Source organism: Gadus macrocephalus, chromosome 10 (assembly GCF_031168955.1).
Source record: "Gadus macrocephalus chromosome 10, ASM3116895v1".
NCBI lineage: Eukaryota > Metazoa > Chordata > Actinopteri > Gadiformes > Gadidae > Gadus > Gadus macrocephalus.
The window spans coordinates 14,797,114-14,812,515 of NC_082391.1; the positions used below are offsets into that span (position 1 = coordinate 14,797,114).

General features: G+C 49.8%; 1 protein-coding gene across 3 annotated transcripts in view; it reads right to left on the bottom strand.

The window, feature by feature from the left end:
- The window catches only part of wu:fb13g09 (ATP-binding cassette sub-family C member 5), a 31,718-nt gene that overhangs the window by 3,907 nt on the left and 12,409 nt on the right, over window positions 1–15,402 (bottom strand). For all 3 annotated transcript variants that reach the window (XM_060062710.1, XM_060062709.1, XM_060062708.1), the window contains 16 exons: window positions 14,980–15,390; window positions 14,644–14,715; window positions 14,351–14,475; window positions 13,899–13,971; window positions 12,833–13,036; window positions 11,496–11,621; window positions 11,066–11,180; window positions 10,571–10,755; window positions 9,910–10,056; window positions 8,569–8,698; window positions 8,053–8,206; window positions 6,648–6,776; window positions 4,918–5,104; window positions 3,379–3,468; window positions 949–1,147; window positions 171–330 (listed from right to left, as the gene is read on the bottom strand). In XM_060062710.1, coding sequence (XP_059918693.1) covers window positions 171–330; window positions 949–1,147; window positions 3,379–3,468; window positions 4,918–5,104; window positions 6,648–6,776; window positions 8,053–8,206; window positions 8,569–8,698; window positions 9,910–10,056; window positions 10,571–10,755; window positions 11,066–11,180; window positions 11,496–11,621; window positions 12,833–13,036; window positions 13,899–13,971; window positions 14,351–14,475; window positions 14,644–14,715; window positions 14,980–15,390 — 2,507 coding nt within the window. The remainder of the gene's footprint in view (window positions 1–170; window positions 331–948; window positions 1,148–3,378; window positions 3,469–4,917; window positions 5,105–6,647; window positions 6,777–8,052; window positions 8,207–8,568; window positions 8,699–9,909; window positions 10,057–10,570; window positions 10,756–11,065; window positions 11,181–11,495; window positions 11,622–12,832; window positions 13,037–13,898; window positions 13,972–14,350; window positions 14,476–14,643; window positions 14,716–14,979; window positions 15,391–15,402) is intronic.

Consider the following 15,402-nt stretch of genomic DNA (forward strand, 5'->3'; position numbering starts at 1 on the left):
CGAGGTTTTGGCACGCAATTCTCAATCCAAACTTACATCAGGAGTTCTTCTTTTTTTTGTTATTTTGTGCCGACAATGACGCATTAGCCATGAGGGAGGTCTGTAGAGAGTGCGTCGCTACGGCGATGGCGTGAGACCAGGGCCCTGGGGGGGGGGGGGGGGATGTCTACCTGACGGTGCCGATGAAGAGGACGGGCTCCTGGGGGATGATGGCCAGCTGGCCCCGCAGCTCCTCCAGCCCCAGGTCGGCGATGTTGACCCCGTCCACGGTGATGGAGCCCCCCGCCAGCTCCACCAGTCTGAACAGAGCCACGCCCAGGGAGGACTTGCCTGTCGACGCACGGCCACACGGCGTATCGTTAGCCGCAAAGCAGAGTTGATATTAAGTCATATTTTAAGATTCATCTTGTATTTAGCAGAAAAAATGCTTAGGTGAAATAGATGACTTATGCTATGTAAAAAGCACTCTGATTGGCTAAGGATATAGCCAATGAGGCACAGTGAATCAGCAGCGTTGGGAGAGTAGAGTTAGGTTAGATATCACAATTTGGCCAAAATATGACTTGAGGCAATTATGAGGCAATTATGCTACAAGGCTGAGGATACTGTATACATGTATACACATTTATTCACTGTGAACAAAATAAATTAATTGCAAAGACTTTCCTCTTGGTAGATATGGGAAAATCTTTCTGGCGACATGAAATGATGCTTAATGGGGTTCAAACCCTTGTCATGTTGGTACATTTGACTCATCAATTCAATTACATTCAATTGTATTTGTATAGCCCTTAATCAAAGGTACAGTCTCAAAGGGCTCAACAGGCCATATAATTATGCCCCCCCCCCCCTGGCCCTAGCACAAAACAACAGGGGAGACACGGGAGATAGGGGCGCAGAAGTCACATCGCGGGTCGGGTCGCGGCGAAGGCGCCCACGGGTACGTACCCGATCCCGTGCGGCCGACGACCCCCACCGTTTCCTCGGGCGCGATCTCGAAGCACAACTTCTTCAGCACCAGGGGCAGGTCGTCGCGGTAACGCATGTCCACGTCCCGGAAGGAGAGGCCCCCCCGCTGGGGCCAGCCCGGGGCGGCGGGGGACGACGTCCCGCCGGTGATCTGTCTGGGCGCCTCGCTCTCCAGGTTCTTTGGGGGGGGAAGCGAGAGACAGCGACGGTGGGTCTCGGGGAGGTGATGGTGGGTTTCCCTTCCCTTCCACCTCCCCCCCCCCCCCCCCCCCCCCCCCCCCCCCCCCCCCCCAGCCTCACCCCTCCCCCCTCCCCCGGCCCCGCTGGCTTGCCCCGCTCTGGTGTAAACGATGCGGTGGATTCTAGTGATGCAGGGTCGCAGCCGTCTGTTGCCGTAACAACACCCAACCGCCTCTCCAGCCAAAGAAAATGACAACCCGCTGTTACACTTGGGTGGTCCCTCCCGGCTATTGTACGATTTTTCTAAAGCTAAAACAAACATAGCTATTCACCATAGTGGAAACTAAGGCTTTTCTTCAAAAGATGAAACGAAAGTCATGAAATATTTAAAATGTATGCCTATTCGGCTAATTTTAGGCAGTTCTATTTTGTTGAGATGGCATAGAAAGTTGAGACCGTGGCTTTGTCTACTTTTGTGCTGCGGAAAAATCCCAAACATAAGGCTGTTATTTAATCAGAGAATTTGCCTAACTTGCCAAACAATTTTGCCTGCATTTGAGTCTAATATTGGTTATGAACGAATGCAACATAACTCAATCAATATTTGACCATAGCATAATATACATTCTATAATTATGCAGCTTAGTCAATATTTGACTATGGCATACTATTTCTGTATTTATACAATATGTTATTGAACAGCAAACAGACCAGCTGACATATTACAACGCAAAATAAAAAATGGGGTAACATTTTTCCTGGATAGTCCACAGTTGATCATCAAATGCGCATTGATTTAGTGTCAGTTCAGTATCACATTGACCGCGTCTCCTTTAAGTGTCGGTTGACCCTGGCTTGATAAATCAACATTGTGGAAGTGGACATGGAATAAGGATATGAACCACAACATTTCAAGTGAATAGCAAGTGAATAGCATCCAAAGGATGAATAGCAGCTTCATTTGAATATCATGTAATATGTCTCATTTGTGTCAGGAAGGTTTCAACTTTGTGCTATAAACTTATCTTTTCTCATTTATACACATTCACAGTAGTTTCATCTGACTCTGTCTTGATTATCAATGGCAAATCAAAAATACTTAAAATCTCTACTGATTATCCCCAACATTAAACCTGCAACTCAACAGCATGTCTAATGAGTAAAAGTCTAGAGAGTATCAGTTGCAAATCAACAAGCTCTGATTGACTTGGAAGTCCAAAATTATGAGATCCTCGATAGTAGAGTGTTCAGTAATTGTCCATCGATCATCCACAGATCATCCAAAAGCATGGTGATCTGACATATCCCCAGCCTATCAATTGCATATCAACAAACTATAATCTGGACTATCGAAGTAAAGCAAACAATTCTCAGTAGTAGCCTAGTTCAGTTTTCACTGAATGTACGATAATCTACAGATCAGCTACATCCACTGTTGATGATGGGTTATGTCAGCCAATTACTTAATCCTCTAATCTAAAGTACATTCCATTTGTCTGGGAAAATATATACAGTTGAGCCGATAATTGAGCTGGTAATTAGTGTTTTCACGGTTTTACCTGTGTGTACGCTGCTAGCCCTGTAATGCGCTGTTCAACTTAAATCGGGCGCGGTTAGCCATAGCACCCGTCCTACCCTGCTATACTACGGCAACGATTCGCCCATTTCAATACTTGGAATCTTCTTTAGATTGTTATTTGTTAAAATTGCCTTGGACACTTTAGCATAATGGTCAGTGATGGGTGTTTCTAGTTTCAATAATGTACTAACTAGCACATACTACTACCAATGTCTACCTCAACGGTCTTTAATGTTTACATGCATCTTTCGCATGTACATTGAAGCCACTCAATGTGTAACTGAAGTTACTGAATTATTGTCAAGCTATAGGGTAACCCGATGGCCTGCTGTAACACAAGGCTTTCACAGTTGATTCTGTCGTTTGACATCAAGTCCTACTGGCGACTATCACCAGTCACCTGTTTCGACTGGCTTCCTGGCTGGGCTCATAAAAAATACACTTGCATGCCCAGACGCACGCACGCACGCCCACCCACCAACTCATACTCAATTCAGCTGTTGTTGGCATGCGGGGCAGGTCTATAAGTGACGCTTGTGTTCCTACATGACGTCTGAGTGTACTCCAGGCCTATTGAATTGGCTCTCCCCATCCGCCCGCCCCACAGTGAGTACGGCAGACAGCGATGCCTTCAGCCGAGCTGCTCTTACCTTTATATAATGATTGATCCTCTCAACGGATGTAAAGCGGGCTTCTGTCTCTGACAGCAGCCTCACGGTGAATTGAAATAAGCCAGTGAGCTGCAGGGAGAGGGAGAGAGAGAGAGAGATAGGGAGAGGGTGGGATAGAGAGAGCGAGGGGATCAGAAAGAGAGAGGCAGAGAGGTAGAGAGAGAGAGCAAGGGAGAGAGAAAAAATAATAAAGGTAAGGGTAATAAAAAAGTAGCAGGTTAATGATTGACAACCAGACTCTCATTCACAACCAATTACCAGCACCATTATATGACAGGCCAGCAGTAACATTTACAACCTGGTTAATAGATTGTTTCACCGTCCCTTGCGATCTAGTGACTGCCCATCAATTTCATCTGATATTTTAAGGTCAAGGTTCCTCCCGGAGCAGTTTATAGGCAACAGCATGGGCAAAGTAAATGGTCAAAGTGAATGATAAAAGTCAGACCTGAAGGAGCTGAACAAATAGCGGAGGACAACCCCTTTCCCACAGCACTAGATCTGAACAAGCCCCCCGGTTCCTGTACTGAAATATGATGCTCACCACATGAAGGTGGACTCATGGTGTGTGGTTTGTCTTTAATCCAATCCCCCTCTTTATCATCTTCGAACACACACACACACACACACACACACACACACACACACACACACACACACACACACACACACACACACACACACACACACACACACACACACACACACACACACACACACACACACACACTTTAAGTGGTACAATTTTAAAGGGACAATATGTTGCTTTGGTCCTACTGGAGACACCCATCTGATACATGACCGGATCCCTCTGCACGTTATTAACGATAAGATAAAGCCAATCTTTTTGCCGTCCATATCACCGTTGGATGTAATATCATTCCACTAGAAAAAATCCCTTTAATATAACACTTGAGGCCAAAAACGTAACTCATGGCCGTGGCAGCGGTCTCCACGGAGGAATGAGTGCAAATTCTTGGTTCTGGAGGTTGAAATTTGGCAAGTATGTGTGTACACCTTTGACTATCAGGTCAGGTAAGAGAGCATGCTGTCTTTTAAGACACTTTGATCCAAAGTGGTTTACGGTTGCAGATGCAGCTGATTAATGAGCAGATCGAGCTTGCGTCTTGCTACTAGAGGATGCCTCCACGTGGGACCGCAGGTATTGACGACTGGGGTTCAGAACCGTCGGGCTGTTAATCGAATCCCAGCCACCCCTCCTCCTAATATTAATGAGGGCTCAGGGTTTGAATCCCTACTGGTGGCGGTGGTACCCCAGTTGGGTAGTAGGGGGAGGATAGTCTTCTAGTTAGTGAATAGATCGCCCTACCCCTACCCCCAAAACCACCACCACCACCTGCATCATCACCCCTAACACCACCGAATGCACCACCACCTGCATCATCAACCCCAACACCACATGCACCACCACCTGCATCATCAACCCCACCACCACAACCGCCACCACCACCACCACCACCACCTTCACATCATGTAGGACAGGGTCCACCTTCGTACCTGCACGGCGTAAGACAGGGCCAGGCCCGCGTAGGCCGGGGGGATCTGCCGGTGCATGAGGACGATGAGCAACGCCACGGCGCCGATGAGCGTGATGCTGATGAGGTCCAGGCGCACCGCCAACCAGCGCATGGCGCAGCTGAACAGGTAGTGGGACGCCTGGTTGGTGTCCAGCAACTCCTGGTATCTGGAGGAGCAGACGGAGAGACAGAAGGGGAGAGAGAGGGAGAGAGAGGGGGGGGGGGGCGGACGTCAGTCAGGCTGCAGCTCGGACGCCCACTTTAAGTCCTCACAGGCGAAACACGACCGGGGTTAGAGTCGGATGTTATTAACCTGGTGAAGGTGAGGGCATCTTGCTCAATGGCGGTTCTATACCGGGGCCTAAGGGGGCCCACGGGGGCCCGTGCCCCTATAGACATGTCCCTGGCCCCGGCACGCACGGCACGCTTGTACAAAACAAATGTCTAGATGATTTTGATGATTTTGGGCATATTCTCCATCCATTTGAGGTAGTTTGACAGAAAATTACAGACTGGTGAAGTAATAAACTCTTGTACAAATTAAATGTTTGATGATTTTAAAGTAAAACAAAGTTTATAATCTTTAAATATCAATTGTTGCCATTTTAGTTGTTCCCCTTTGGTTAAACACTGGGCCCTTCTTGGCCCCCCTAGTAAAATTTGTCTAGAACCGCCACTGATCTTGCTCAAGGATGCATACAGATAGTCAGCAGTCACTGGGGGATCAAAACAAGGTACCTTCTTCCTGGAGTGGAACCCCCTCAATGTCTAAATCTAGACTATTGGGATACACGCAGAACCCAAGGTTTTAGAAGGGAGATACAGCAGGGGTAACGTGCATATATTCCCCTTCAAAACATTTCAGTTCAAATTATCGTTTGAACAACTGAGCAGAATTGGCAGCCGCAGAGAAACGACCACAGAGATCTGCCAGACGTGAATGCTGGTGCAGGGATGTCTTAGAAGCCTAAATTAGGCTTGCTTAGGTTTCTTGGGCTGGGGACACATTTGACGGCTCGTTTTCCCGCATGAACGGTCTCTCAACTAAGAATACACACACCACACAGCTAGCGTTCTGCAGCAGTGGCTTTGCTCATATCCAAAGCGTCCAAACAAGCGATAACCAGTGACAGCATCTGCGTCATTTAAATGGGTAAGCGACCGCTGCAGAAATGATTTCAGACGTCGGTTGTCACGAGAATGACCGCTACGCCTGGAGGCGTAGTGTCGGGAAACAAAGTATAAAAATAATTCCCAGACTGCTTCAGGTGCTTAATGTCGAGAGTTCCATTATGAAAACAAATAAAACAAGAACGGGTGAGAAAACAACACATTGCCCCTTTTAAAATATAACACAAAATGTCTGTCGCAGGGATCACAGGGATTTTCAGTGATCTGATGTGTTTCCAAGTATTATTCATTAGCAATGAACTAAACATGGGGATGAAGGTAATTTCTCCCTTGAGAATTGGCTTGTCGAATGGAGAGCCTAGCCAGCAGTGCCCTGTGGTTCATATGACGGGAAACCGTACGTCATTGGTTAACCCCGCCAGGTTGCGTTGACAATCCAAAACTAAATTCAATTTAATTGAGTCGATGGAAAAAAAGAAAAAATATCAATCAAATGTAAATTTGACAATCTGTTGAGGATAAGTGATGGATGGTCTCTTGGAGGAAGCGCACCACGAGATCACGCGGCTCAGCGCCTACCTTTGCAGGAAGTCGGGCCCTCTCCCATAAGCGTGGATGGTGGAGAGGCCCTGAAGACTGCTGGTGAGGTGAGAGGTGAACGGTGACTGGCTGATGTTCTCCAGGCGCTTCAGCTCCCGAATCAGAACCCTGGGAAGGGAGTGATCAGAGACGTTTGATCATGACACGTAGACATTCATTCATACCGTCTCGTTAGACAATACAGGGGATTATACTGCTAACTGGTCTGGCTTCCTTTGTTTTTCTGCCATGCTATCTCTTACTTGTACTTTGTTGGTGTTTTTTTTTTGTCATGTTGAGGTGGTAAGAGAGCACGGAGGGGGTTCACGTGATAACTTTTGCAAGGTGATTTCTTCGCCGCCATAACTGATGCGACGTTCTCGGATATATCTCCCTTCATATTGAAGCGCACACTTTGCACTATGCTCCTCGGTTTGCTTTGTGTTCAACGCTGCCTCGGGCAGATTCGCCCGCGAGAGTCAGGCGGAGGAATCGACCGATATACGAGAAAAGAGACACTGGGCAATACCGTGTCGCGATGGAGCACCAATGTGATCAACCTCAATGGTATCGCAATTGTGTAAAGCGCCGAAGGACACAAGTAGAGATGGGAATAGAGTGGTTTTGTCCAGTGGTTGGACAGACTAGTTTCCCAGCAGAGCCCTGGTCATTTTCCACCCTGTGATTCACATGCGATCACACACACACACACACACACACACACACACACACACACACACACACACACACACACACACACACACACACACACACACACACACACACACACACACACACACACACACTGACAGGGATGTGTGAGACCAAGAGAAAGGAGGGGTTTATTGACAAAGGTGTAGGTGTGTGTGTGTGAGAGCAGGGGGGGAGAGTTCTACTTTTAGACACAGAGGTGGTTGCTGCCTGTGAATAAACCGTCTCCCATGAATCATTTTCACCATTTTCTCATAAAAGGCGGAGATAGCGAGAGGCAGAGAGAGAGTGCCAGAGACATAGCAAGCGACCCCAGCAGGAAAACAACATGGCAGCGTTTCAGACAAACATGTTTACGCTGTTGGCACTATGTTATTTCATAATTGAATAACAACCGCCTTAAAAATTGGATGATTGGGAGACTTCCATGCGACATACAAGAGAAACCCAAGTCTCGCTACAAAAACATATTCATGCCCGCCGTTTTATGTTTGAAACAACAATGCAGTCACGTTTCTGAAAGCCCTCGTCATTTTTGATGCCGCGATGATCGCAGGCCCCCATTATGTCCATTATAACCCACAACGGTGTGTGTGTGTGTGTGTGTGTGTGTGTGTGTGTGTGTGTGTGTGTGTGTGTGTGTGTGTGTGTGTGTGTGTGTGTGTGTGTGTGTGTGTGTGTGTGTGTGTCATACCTGGAGACGCGGTTGACGACGAAGAGGAAGGCTCCCAGGGGCAGGATGGAGAGCAGGAACCAGGGGAAGACCACGCCCACCATGACCAGGCAGAAGAACACCAGGGTCATGTTCTGCAGCAGCATCTCCGCCTGCAGAGCCAGACGTACGTCCACTGCAGAGCGGATGGGGGAGGAGGATATTGGCTTTAAGTGGATTAGAGTTCAGTGTTCTGTATTGTCAGTCGTTTGATTATTCAGTCGTTTGATTGTTCTTTTTACACACCGCATCAAGTGGGGAATGAATGATGATTTGATAAAAAGTAAGAAATCCCAAGTCAATCGAACAGCTAGTCTACCAAAGACATCTACATCTTGAAAGCTTACCCTTAATAGAATAGGGAATCGGCTCTTAGTCAAGAGTCGGATCACAAGCGGTCTGTGTAATAGACAGTTCTCTCTCTCTCTCTCCCTCTCTCTAGCTCACAGCCATGGAGCATTTAAAGGGCCTCCCCCCCTCCCCCCCTCCCCCCCTCACCCTCATCCATGTCCCGGGAGAAGCGAGTGAGGATCCGGCCCAGCGGGGTGGTGTCAAAGAAGTGCATGGGGCTGAGCAGGAGCTTCCGGAACAGTCTGTCGTGGAGCGCAGAGGCCGCCTTCATGGTGCACTGTCAAACGGTGGCGGATTAACAACACACAACACACGATCGGAAGTCAGAGAGTCAACCTCAACAGACGCAATAACACAAACACAAATCGGCCCAATGGGAACCATATGGGGAAGGGTTCAGCGCGAGAGGCGACGTAGGAGGGGGAGCTTGTTTGGCTAATGCGACGCGTGTCGTGTTTTTTGGGGGGGTGGTTGGGGGGGACACAGCCATGGTGGGCTCCAGCTGCAGCACACATGGTCGCGTGTTTGCCACTCACAGCAGCCGCGTACACACCGCATGTCAAAACAGCGATGTGCTGCGCTTCGCTATCGGGGGGGGGCCTCGTTTCGCGTCGGAAGATGTTCCGAGAAAGCCGTCAAATGTTGCTGCATAATGAGCGGCCGCGGGCTAGACACGGGAAGGTCACGACCCTAATTCTTTGGGGACGTCTCCGGCGATTGGATAGAAATTACTCTTGGCAGGGAGGGACACATTAATTCTATTAATGGAATATTCAACACCGGCAGAGATCTCATCGCGGTTGAGGGCCAGAGAAAGATTAGCCGTCTCGACGAAGGAATTAGCAATTTCAACTGGCATACAATAACGTCAGGGGCTAACCCCTGTAATGCGCTGTCAGGACGGGTTAACTCAAAACAAAGAGCACCAACCCAAAGGGTTGGCGACACACACTGCTGAGCCCCAAGACACACACACACACACACACACACACACACACACACACACACACACACACACACGCTAATGAAATCAAACACACATGGATGCGTACGAAATGACAAAAAATAACAAACAGGCCCTCACACACACCCCTGCAACGTGTTAAATTATAGCATTAGCCCCAGAAATAGATTATGCTCCGAGGCAAATTGAATCATAGTGCTGGAGCCACGAGAGCACGGACTCTGTGAGAGATAGACCTAAAAGTACCTCAGCTTATAGACAAACAAAAAACAACCTGCTAGATTCCTTTACGGTCAACCGACGGCCATTGGGAGAATTAAGACACTAAAACCTCACTAAAGCCCGACGCAGAACCATAACAGGTTCCTGACTGCGTCGAAGCGTCTGCGTGGTCATGCGTTGGCGTTGACGTGGAACCATAACTGAGCCTTTACAGGGAAGAGGGGCGTGGCACATCGGGGCCCCTGCGTCAAGTTAGTGAGCGAGTGTGTGTGAGGGGGGGGGGGGGGGGGGGGCGCCCTTACCTTGACGAACACCAGTCCCCTGACGGTCTTGAGGAGCAGGGCGGCGGCCATGGACAGGACGTACACCGTGGAGTAGTAGCTGATGTCAGGGTTCAGCCTCATGCTGTTGTCCTCCGACGTTCCGTTCACAGAGATTAACGACGCGTTCTGGATGGAGGGTGGGGGGCAGATGGAGCAACACATTACCATGACCGCAGGGACAGGAGAGGAGTGGGGTTGGCGGGGGGGGATGGGGGGGGGGGGTGGCTGCGGCTGGAGAAAAAACAACACATCGCTTCACAAATAGAATTCGTGTTTTCTAATAAATCCAACTCTGGGAGTTTTCCTTTGAAGTCGCTGGAGTCGGGGGGGGGGGGGGGGGGGGGGGGGGGTAAGCTAGGCTCTCTGATTCCTCAGACAGCAGTTTAGGCCTTGGATTGCCGCACAGCTGTTTTTTCCCCTCGCCGCCGTTTGTTGTATAATTAAGTTTGCAGCGGCACTGTAAAACTATTTCACTTTTAAATTATGCACACTCAGATTAACGCTCGCTTGTCTGCTCAGAGTCGCTCAGGCATGCCAGCTTCTTATCCCCCCCCCCCCGCCCCCCCCCCCGCCTTATGGAGCCCAATTACAGAGCAGCCAGATGAGGATTCTGCATGAGAATCTCCCCTGTAAGGCTCACCCCGTCGCCCTGTCGGATCCAGTAGCTCAGCCACCAGTTGCTGAAGGCGATGCTGCCCGTGGTGGACAGGAAGAGGAACGCGTTGAGCAGGAACACAATGGGCCCGCCGGCCGCTTTGATGTAGGCCCCGTACACCGACCAGGCCACTGCTCCGGAACCCTTCTCCTCCGCCTTCATCAGTTGCTCTGGACGGAGCGAGGATCAAAAGAGTGGAAGGGGAAAGAGAGCGAGAGAGGGAGGGAGGAGGCGAGAGGGAGAGAGAGAGAGAGAGAGCGAGAGGGAGAAAGGGAGAGAGGGAGAGTACGTCAGAACGAACGGAAGAAAGGAATGCCGTCAGGAGAGAGAGAGAGAGAGACAAAAGGACAAAGAGCAAACGCAGAGTCCAACAAGAAACAAACGGGAAACAAGAAAGTGGGTTCCCTGCTGTGCGTGTGTGTATGTGTGTGTGCGCGTGTGTTTGTGCGCGTGTGCGTTGCGGTGCGCTGCTCCCCTCACCTCCCTCCTTCCTCTGGGGCTGCGGTACGGCGGCCTTGACAGGAGCCACATCCGTCTCAGCCTTTTCCTCTGTGGCCTCCTGCTGTTTGTTTTTCAGGTTCTTTTTCACCACAATCTGAAGGGTGAACAACATGGGTGGGGGTGGGGGGTTCAGCACCCTGAACCTGACAAATCAACGCAAGGGTGTCAACGGCACCCGACGGGAGTCCGTTAAACAGAGCTATCTGCGACAGGGCCCTTAGGTGCGATCAATGGCCGCATAAATAAGGAAGGCACCCTGTACGCACTAACCACCCCCACCACCGGGCTCCTGGCTGCTGCATTATTCAGCTCTCCCTAATATGTTTTTGTGAAGGTGGGTAAAGGAGAGAATGGTTGGCCCAGGGCCAGGCATGGTGCCCCCCCCCCCCGCCCCCCCCCGCAGACTCACCTCCTGTTGCATGCTGGTGAAGAGCGAGGCGTAGTCCCTCTCCCGGGCCATGAGCTGGGGGTGCGCGCCGTGCTCCGAGACCTGCCCGTCCTTCATCAGAACCACGTCGTCACACTCGGGTAGGTACTGCGGAGACAGGGGCGGGACGGGGGGGGCCCCGCTGGATTAATGCTGTTTACAGAGAGGATGAGTGTTAACTACAGATTACGTTCTGTAAGCCCCCCGCGACACTGCGGGCACAGCAGTTAGGAGAATAAACACAAAAACACACGTCTTTGTTTTGTTGGGTGAAACACGAGCAAAATGACCGTCGGGTGTGTAATCTCTTTGAGGGAAGAAAAGGTCAGTGTGCTCATTGATGTAATTGTTTGTTTGTTAAAAGGATCCCCCATTAGCTGAAGGCATTGTAGCCAGCTGGTCAGATTGGGGTCCGCATGCAACACATTTAGAATCAAGACCGTGTAAGAACGTGTGAGACTAAGTGAATTCGATATTACATGCAATGAAAGTGAGACTGCACCCACAAAATATATGTACAGCGTTTTGTAATGTATTGGAGGTCTTAATAATGCGACCCACCCTGATTGCCTCTGCTATAGGGACATCACCTATATGCTGCATGCATTAAAAATACAAACTCAACTAAGAATGTAATTAAAAAAGGGTTAGGGTTAAAAAGGGGTTTCTGCCTCCATTGATGTCCTGGCTCGCCACCTCAGGGCATTCAATAAGAAAAACATTGACCGAAGCCAAACTTACTGGGCGACCCCTGCTGTAAAGGATAGGTCAGAAAATACAAAACACAAGTTACATACAAATCAGCTTCTGCAAAAAAGACTAAAGACTCACCTGCTCAGAGTTCAGCTAAACTCTGCCTAGTCACCCCGTCCCAGCCCTCCTACTAGTTGTACGTCCTGGAACTTAATGTACGCACTTATTCTATGTCGCACTTAGTTATAGTACTTAGTTGTGTAGCATCTCATCCTAGCTATCTTTGTTGCATAGGGAGAATTGGTTAACCTAGCGATTGTTGGTGCTTTGCATATTATATTGTTATAATATTGATATGCTCTCTGATGTTTTCAAATGATTGTCTGTAACTGTGGAACTGTGCTGGATGCCTGTCTTGGCCAGGACTCTCTTGTTAAAAGAGATTTGTAATCTCAATGAGACTTTTCCTGGTTAAATAAATAAAATAAAAATAGATCAATATACATGTATGGTTTCACCTTCTTATGACAGATGTACTTATTGTAAGTCTCTTTGGATAAAAGCGTCTGCTAAACACCCTCAATCTAAATGTCAACAAACCCAAGATCATTTCAGGGTCTGCGTACCTGCAACTGGTGCGTGACAAACAGCACTGTCCGGGGCCCCGCCCGGCCCTTGATGGCGTGCCTGAAGAGGTGGGCCCCCACGCGGGGGTCCACGGCGCTCAGGGGGTCGTCCAGCAGCAGGATGGGCCTCTCGCTGTACAGGGCCCGCGCCAGGCTGACCCTCTGTCTCTGGCCCCCGCTCAGGTTAGCCCCCCGCTCACCAATCTGGAGGGGGGGGGGGTGGAGCTTAATACTTTCTCTTTGTGTACATTGCATTTCTGGTACTTAGCCACCATATAATTTACAAAAGATACTTTAAACTTTATAATTTATAATTTATAGAGAGTATACTGTCAGTTTTTTTGCCATGTTTGTTGTTGTTTGTTCTGTTTGTCTTGTTTTGACCTGTCCTTACTTTAGCATTTACCTTGTTTTATTTTTGTTTGTATTAGTACTTTGTATTTTTATTGTATTGCATTTTTTGTCCCGTATTTTTCCGCTGCTGCTGGGCTGTTGCAATAAAACTTTCTCCTACAGGGGATTAATAAAGTTGTATCTGATCTAATATTACATTCTTAGACTTTAACCAGTCTTGAGAGAAGAAGATAAGATAGAAAAACCATGAATCCTTATGAAGGATCCGGCTTTTGTTGTGACTGTGTTCAATCAGAAGTTATTTCTACAAAGCTTGACGCACCGAGGCAATGCGTGAATGGATGCTTTTAGTCTGACCAAGGCGCACTTTAATAAAGCCCAAGAGAAAACTCTTGCCTGTCACAATCACAAGCGTCGCCGATGATCTCCGGCTGCTCTATTCTACCCATTTAGCAGACGTTTTTCATCAAAAAGATTTACAGGGAATTTCACTTAAAGTATTCATTCCAAGAAATACCACAAAGGAATAGGCAGGGCTGAGGCATGTTGCTCAAAGGAGAATTTCGACATTGGTAATAAAGCCCAGAACCATATCCACTGACCGCTCAACCACGTCACCATCCCTGCAGTGATGGGGAAGTGATGGGAGTACATAAAGGAGCAGCATGCAGAGCACTTTTGACTGCTGGTGGTGGTGTGGTGACGGCCCTACCTCCGTCATGTCTCCATAAGGCAGGTCGGCCAGGTCAGGGAGGAGGCAGCAGGCCTCCAGGACGGCGCTGTACCTGAAGGAGGAGGACACCACCGTGTCAGTGAGGCCATGAAAACACTGAAAACACTTTGTTACTGACAAACACTGAGGGGGGTCCTATCCCCACACACACACACACATAATGATAATAACTAATTTATATATCGTCTGTCAGGGTACCCAAGGTCGATAAACATTGAGAATGGGGGGATAGAGTGGGGTGGGGGCAGGGAGGGTAGGTCAAAGAGTAGAGGCGCACACACACACACACACACACACACACACACACACACACACACACACACACACACACACACACACACACACACACACACACACACACACACACACACACACACACACACACACACACACAGGATTATTATTATCATTTCAAGGGAAGGGTCTCTCACTTGTCTTGGTCGTACTCCTGCCCGAACAGGATGTTCTCCTTGAGCGAATTGTTCAGGATCCAGGCCTGCTGAGACACGTAGGCAAAAGCGCCGCTGGCTGCAACGCTGCCCTCCAGCAAGGTCATCTGGAGCACAGCCACCCGGGGCGGGGAGGAAACACACAACTCGTTACCCGAGAAGGACCAGGACGAAGTTGGAAGCCGAACTTGGATTTTGTTAAGGCTGCAGGTCTGACATTAAACTACACGAAAGAAGCTCTACGGAGAACGGTTTGGACGTTAGCGGACACTCACCTGGCCCAGCAGAGCCGAGAGCAGGGAGCTCTTCCCACTCCCAACACCTCCACAGATCCCCACCAGGGAGCCCTGGGGGCGGAGCCAAGAGGAGGGGGGGGGGGGGGGTTACGACCAACACTGACATCAGCAAAAAACACCTGAGTGACTGAGTGAGTGTCTGTATGAGCGACCGTTAACAGCCGCTAGTAGCAACTGTTATCAACCGTTAGCAACCGCTAGCGACCGTTAACAGCCGCTAGTAGCAACTGTTCTCAACCGCTAGCGACCGTTAGCATGTGTATGTGCAGCAGCTAGCGGCTAACAGCTAGCCGCCGCCACCCTCTCTCCACGTACGCGCTTGACGCGCAGGTCGATGCAGTGCAGCGTCTTGTGCAGCGGCGGGCGCATGCTCCCCGCGGAGGAGACGGTGCTCTGGGGGCTCTCCTGCTCCATGTTGGTGAGCAGGCTCTGGTCCACCGCCGGCTCCGCCCGCCCCTTGCCCCCCCCCACCTCCTCCTCCTTGGTGAGGTACAGGCTGAGCTTCTCCCGCCGCAGCGCCCGCCTCATGCCCCCCCTGGGGAAGGCCTTCCTCCTGGGCGTCGGGGGGGGAGGAGGCGGGGCCGGCGCCTGGTGGTGGGGGGCGGGGCCGGCGGCCGGGGGGCGGGCCTTCTCCCAGGCCAGGGTGACGTTGCGGAACTCCACGGCGTTTGCCGGCTCCTCCATCTTGGACACGATGATCTCTCGGTCATCCATCAGGAAGAGCCTCTGTGGGAGGGG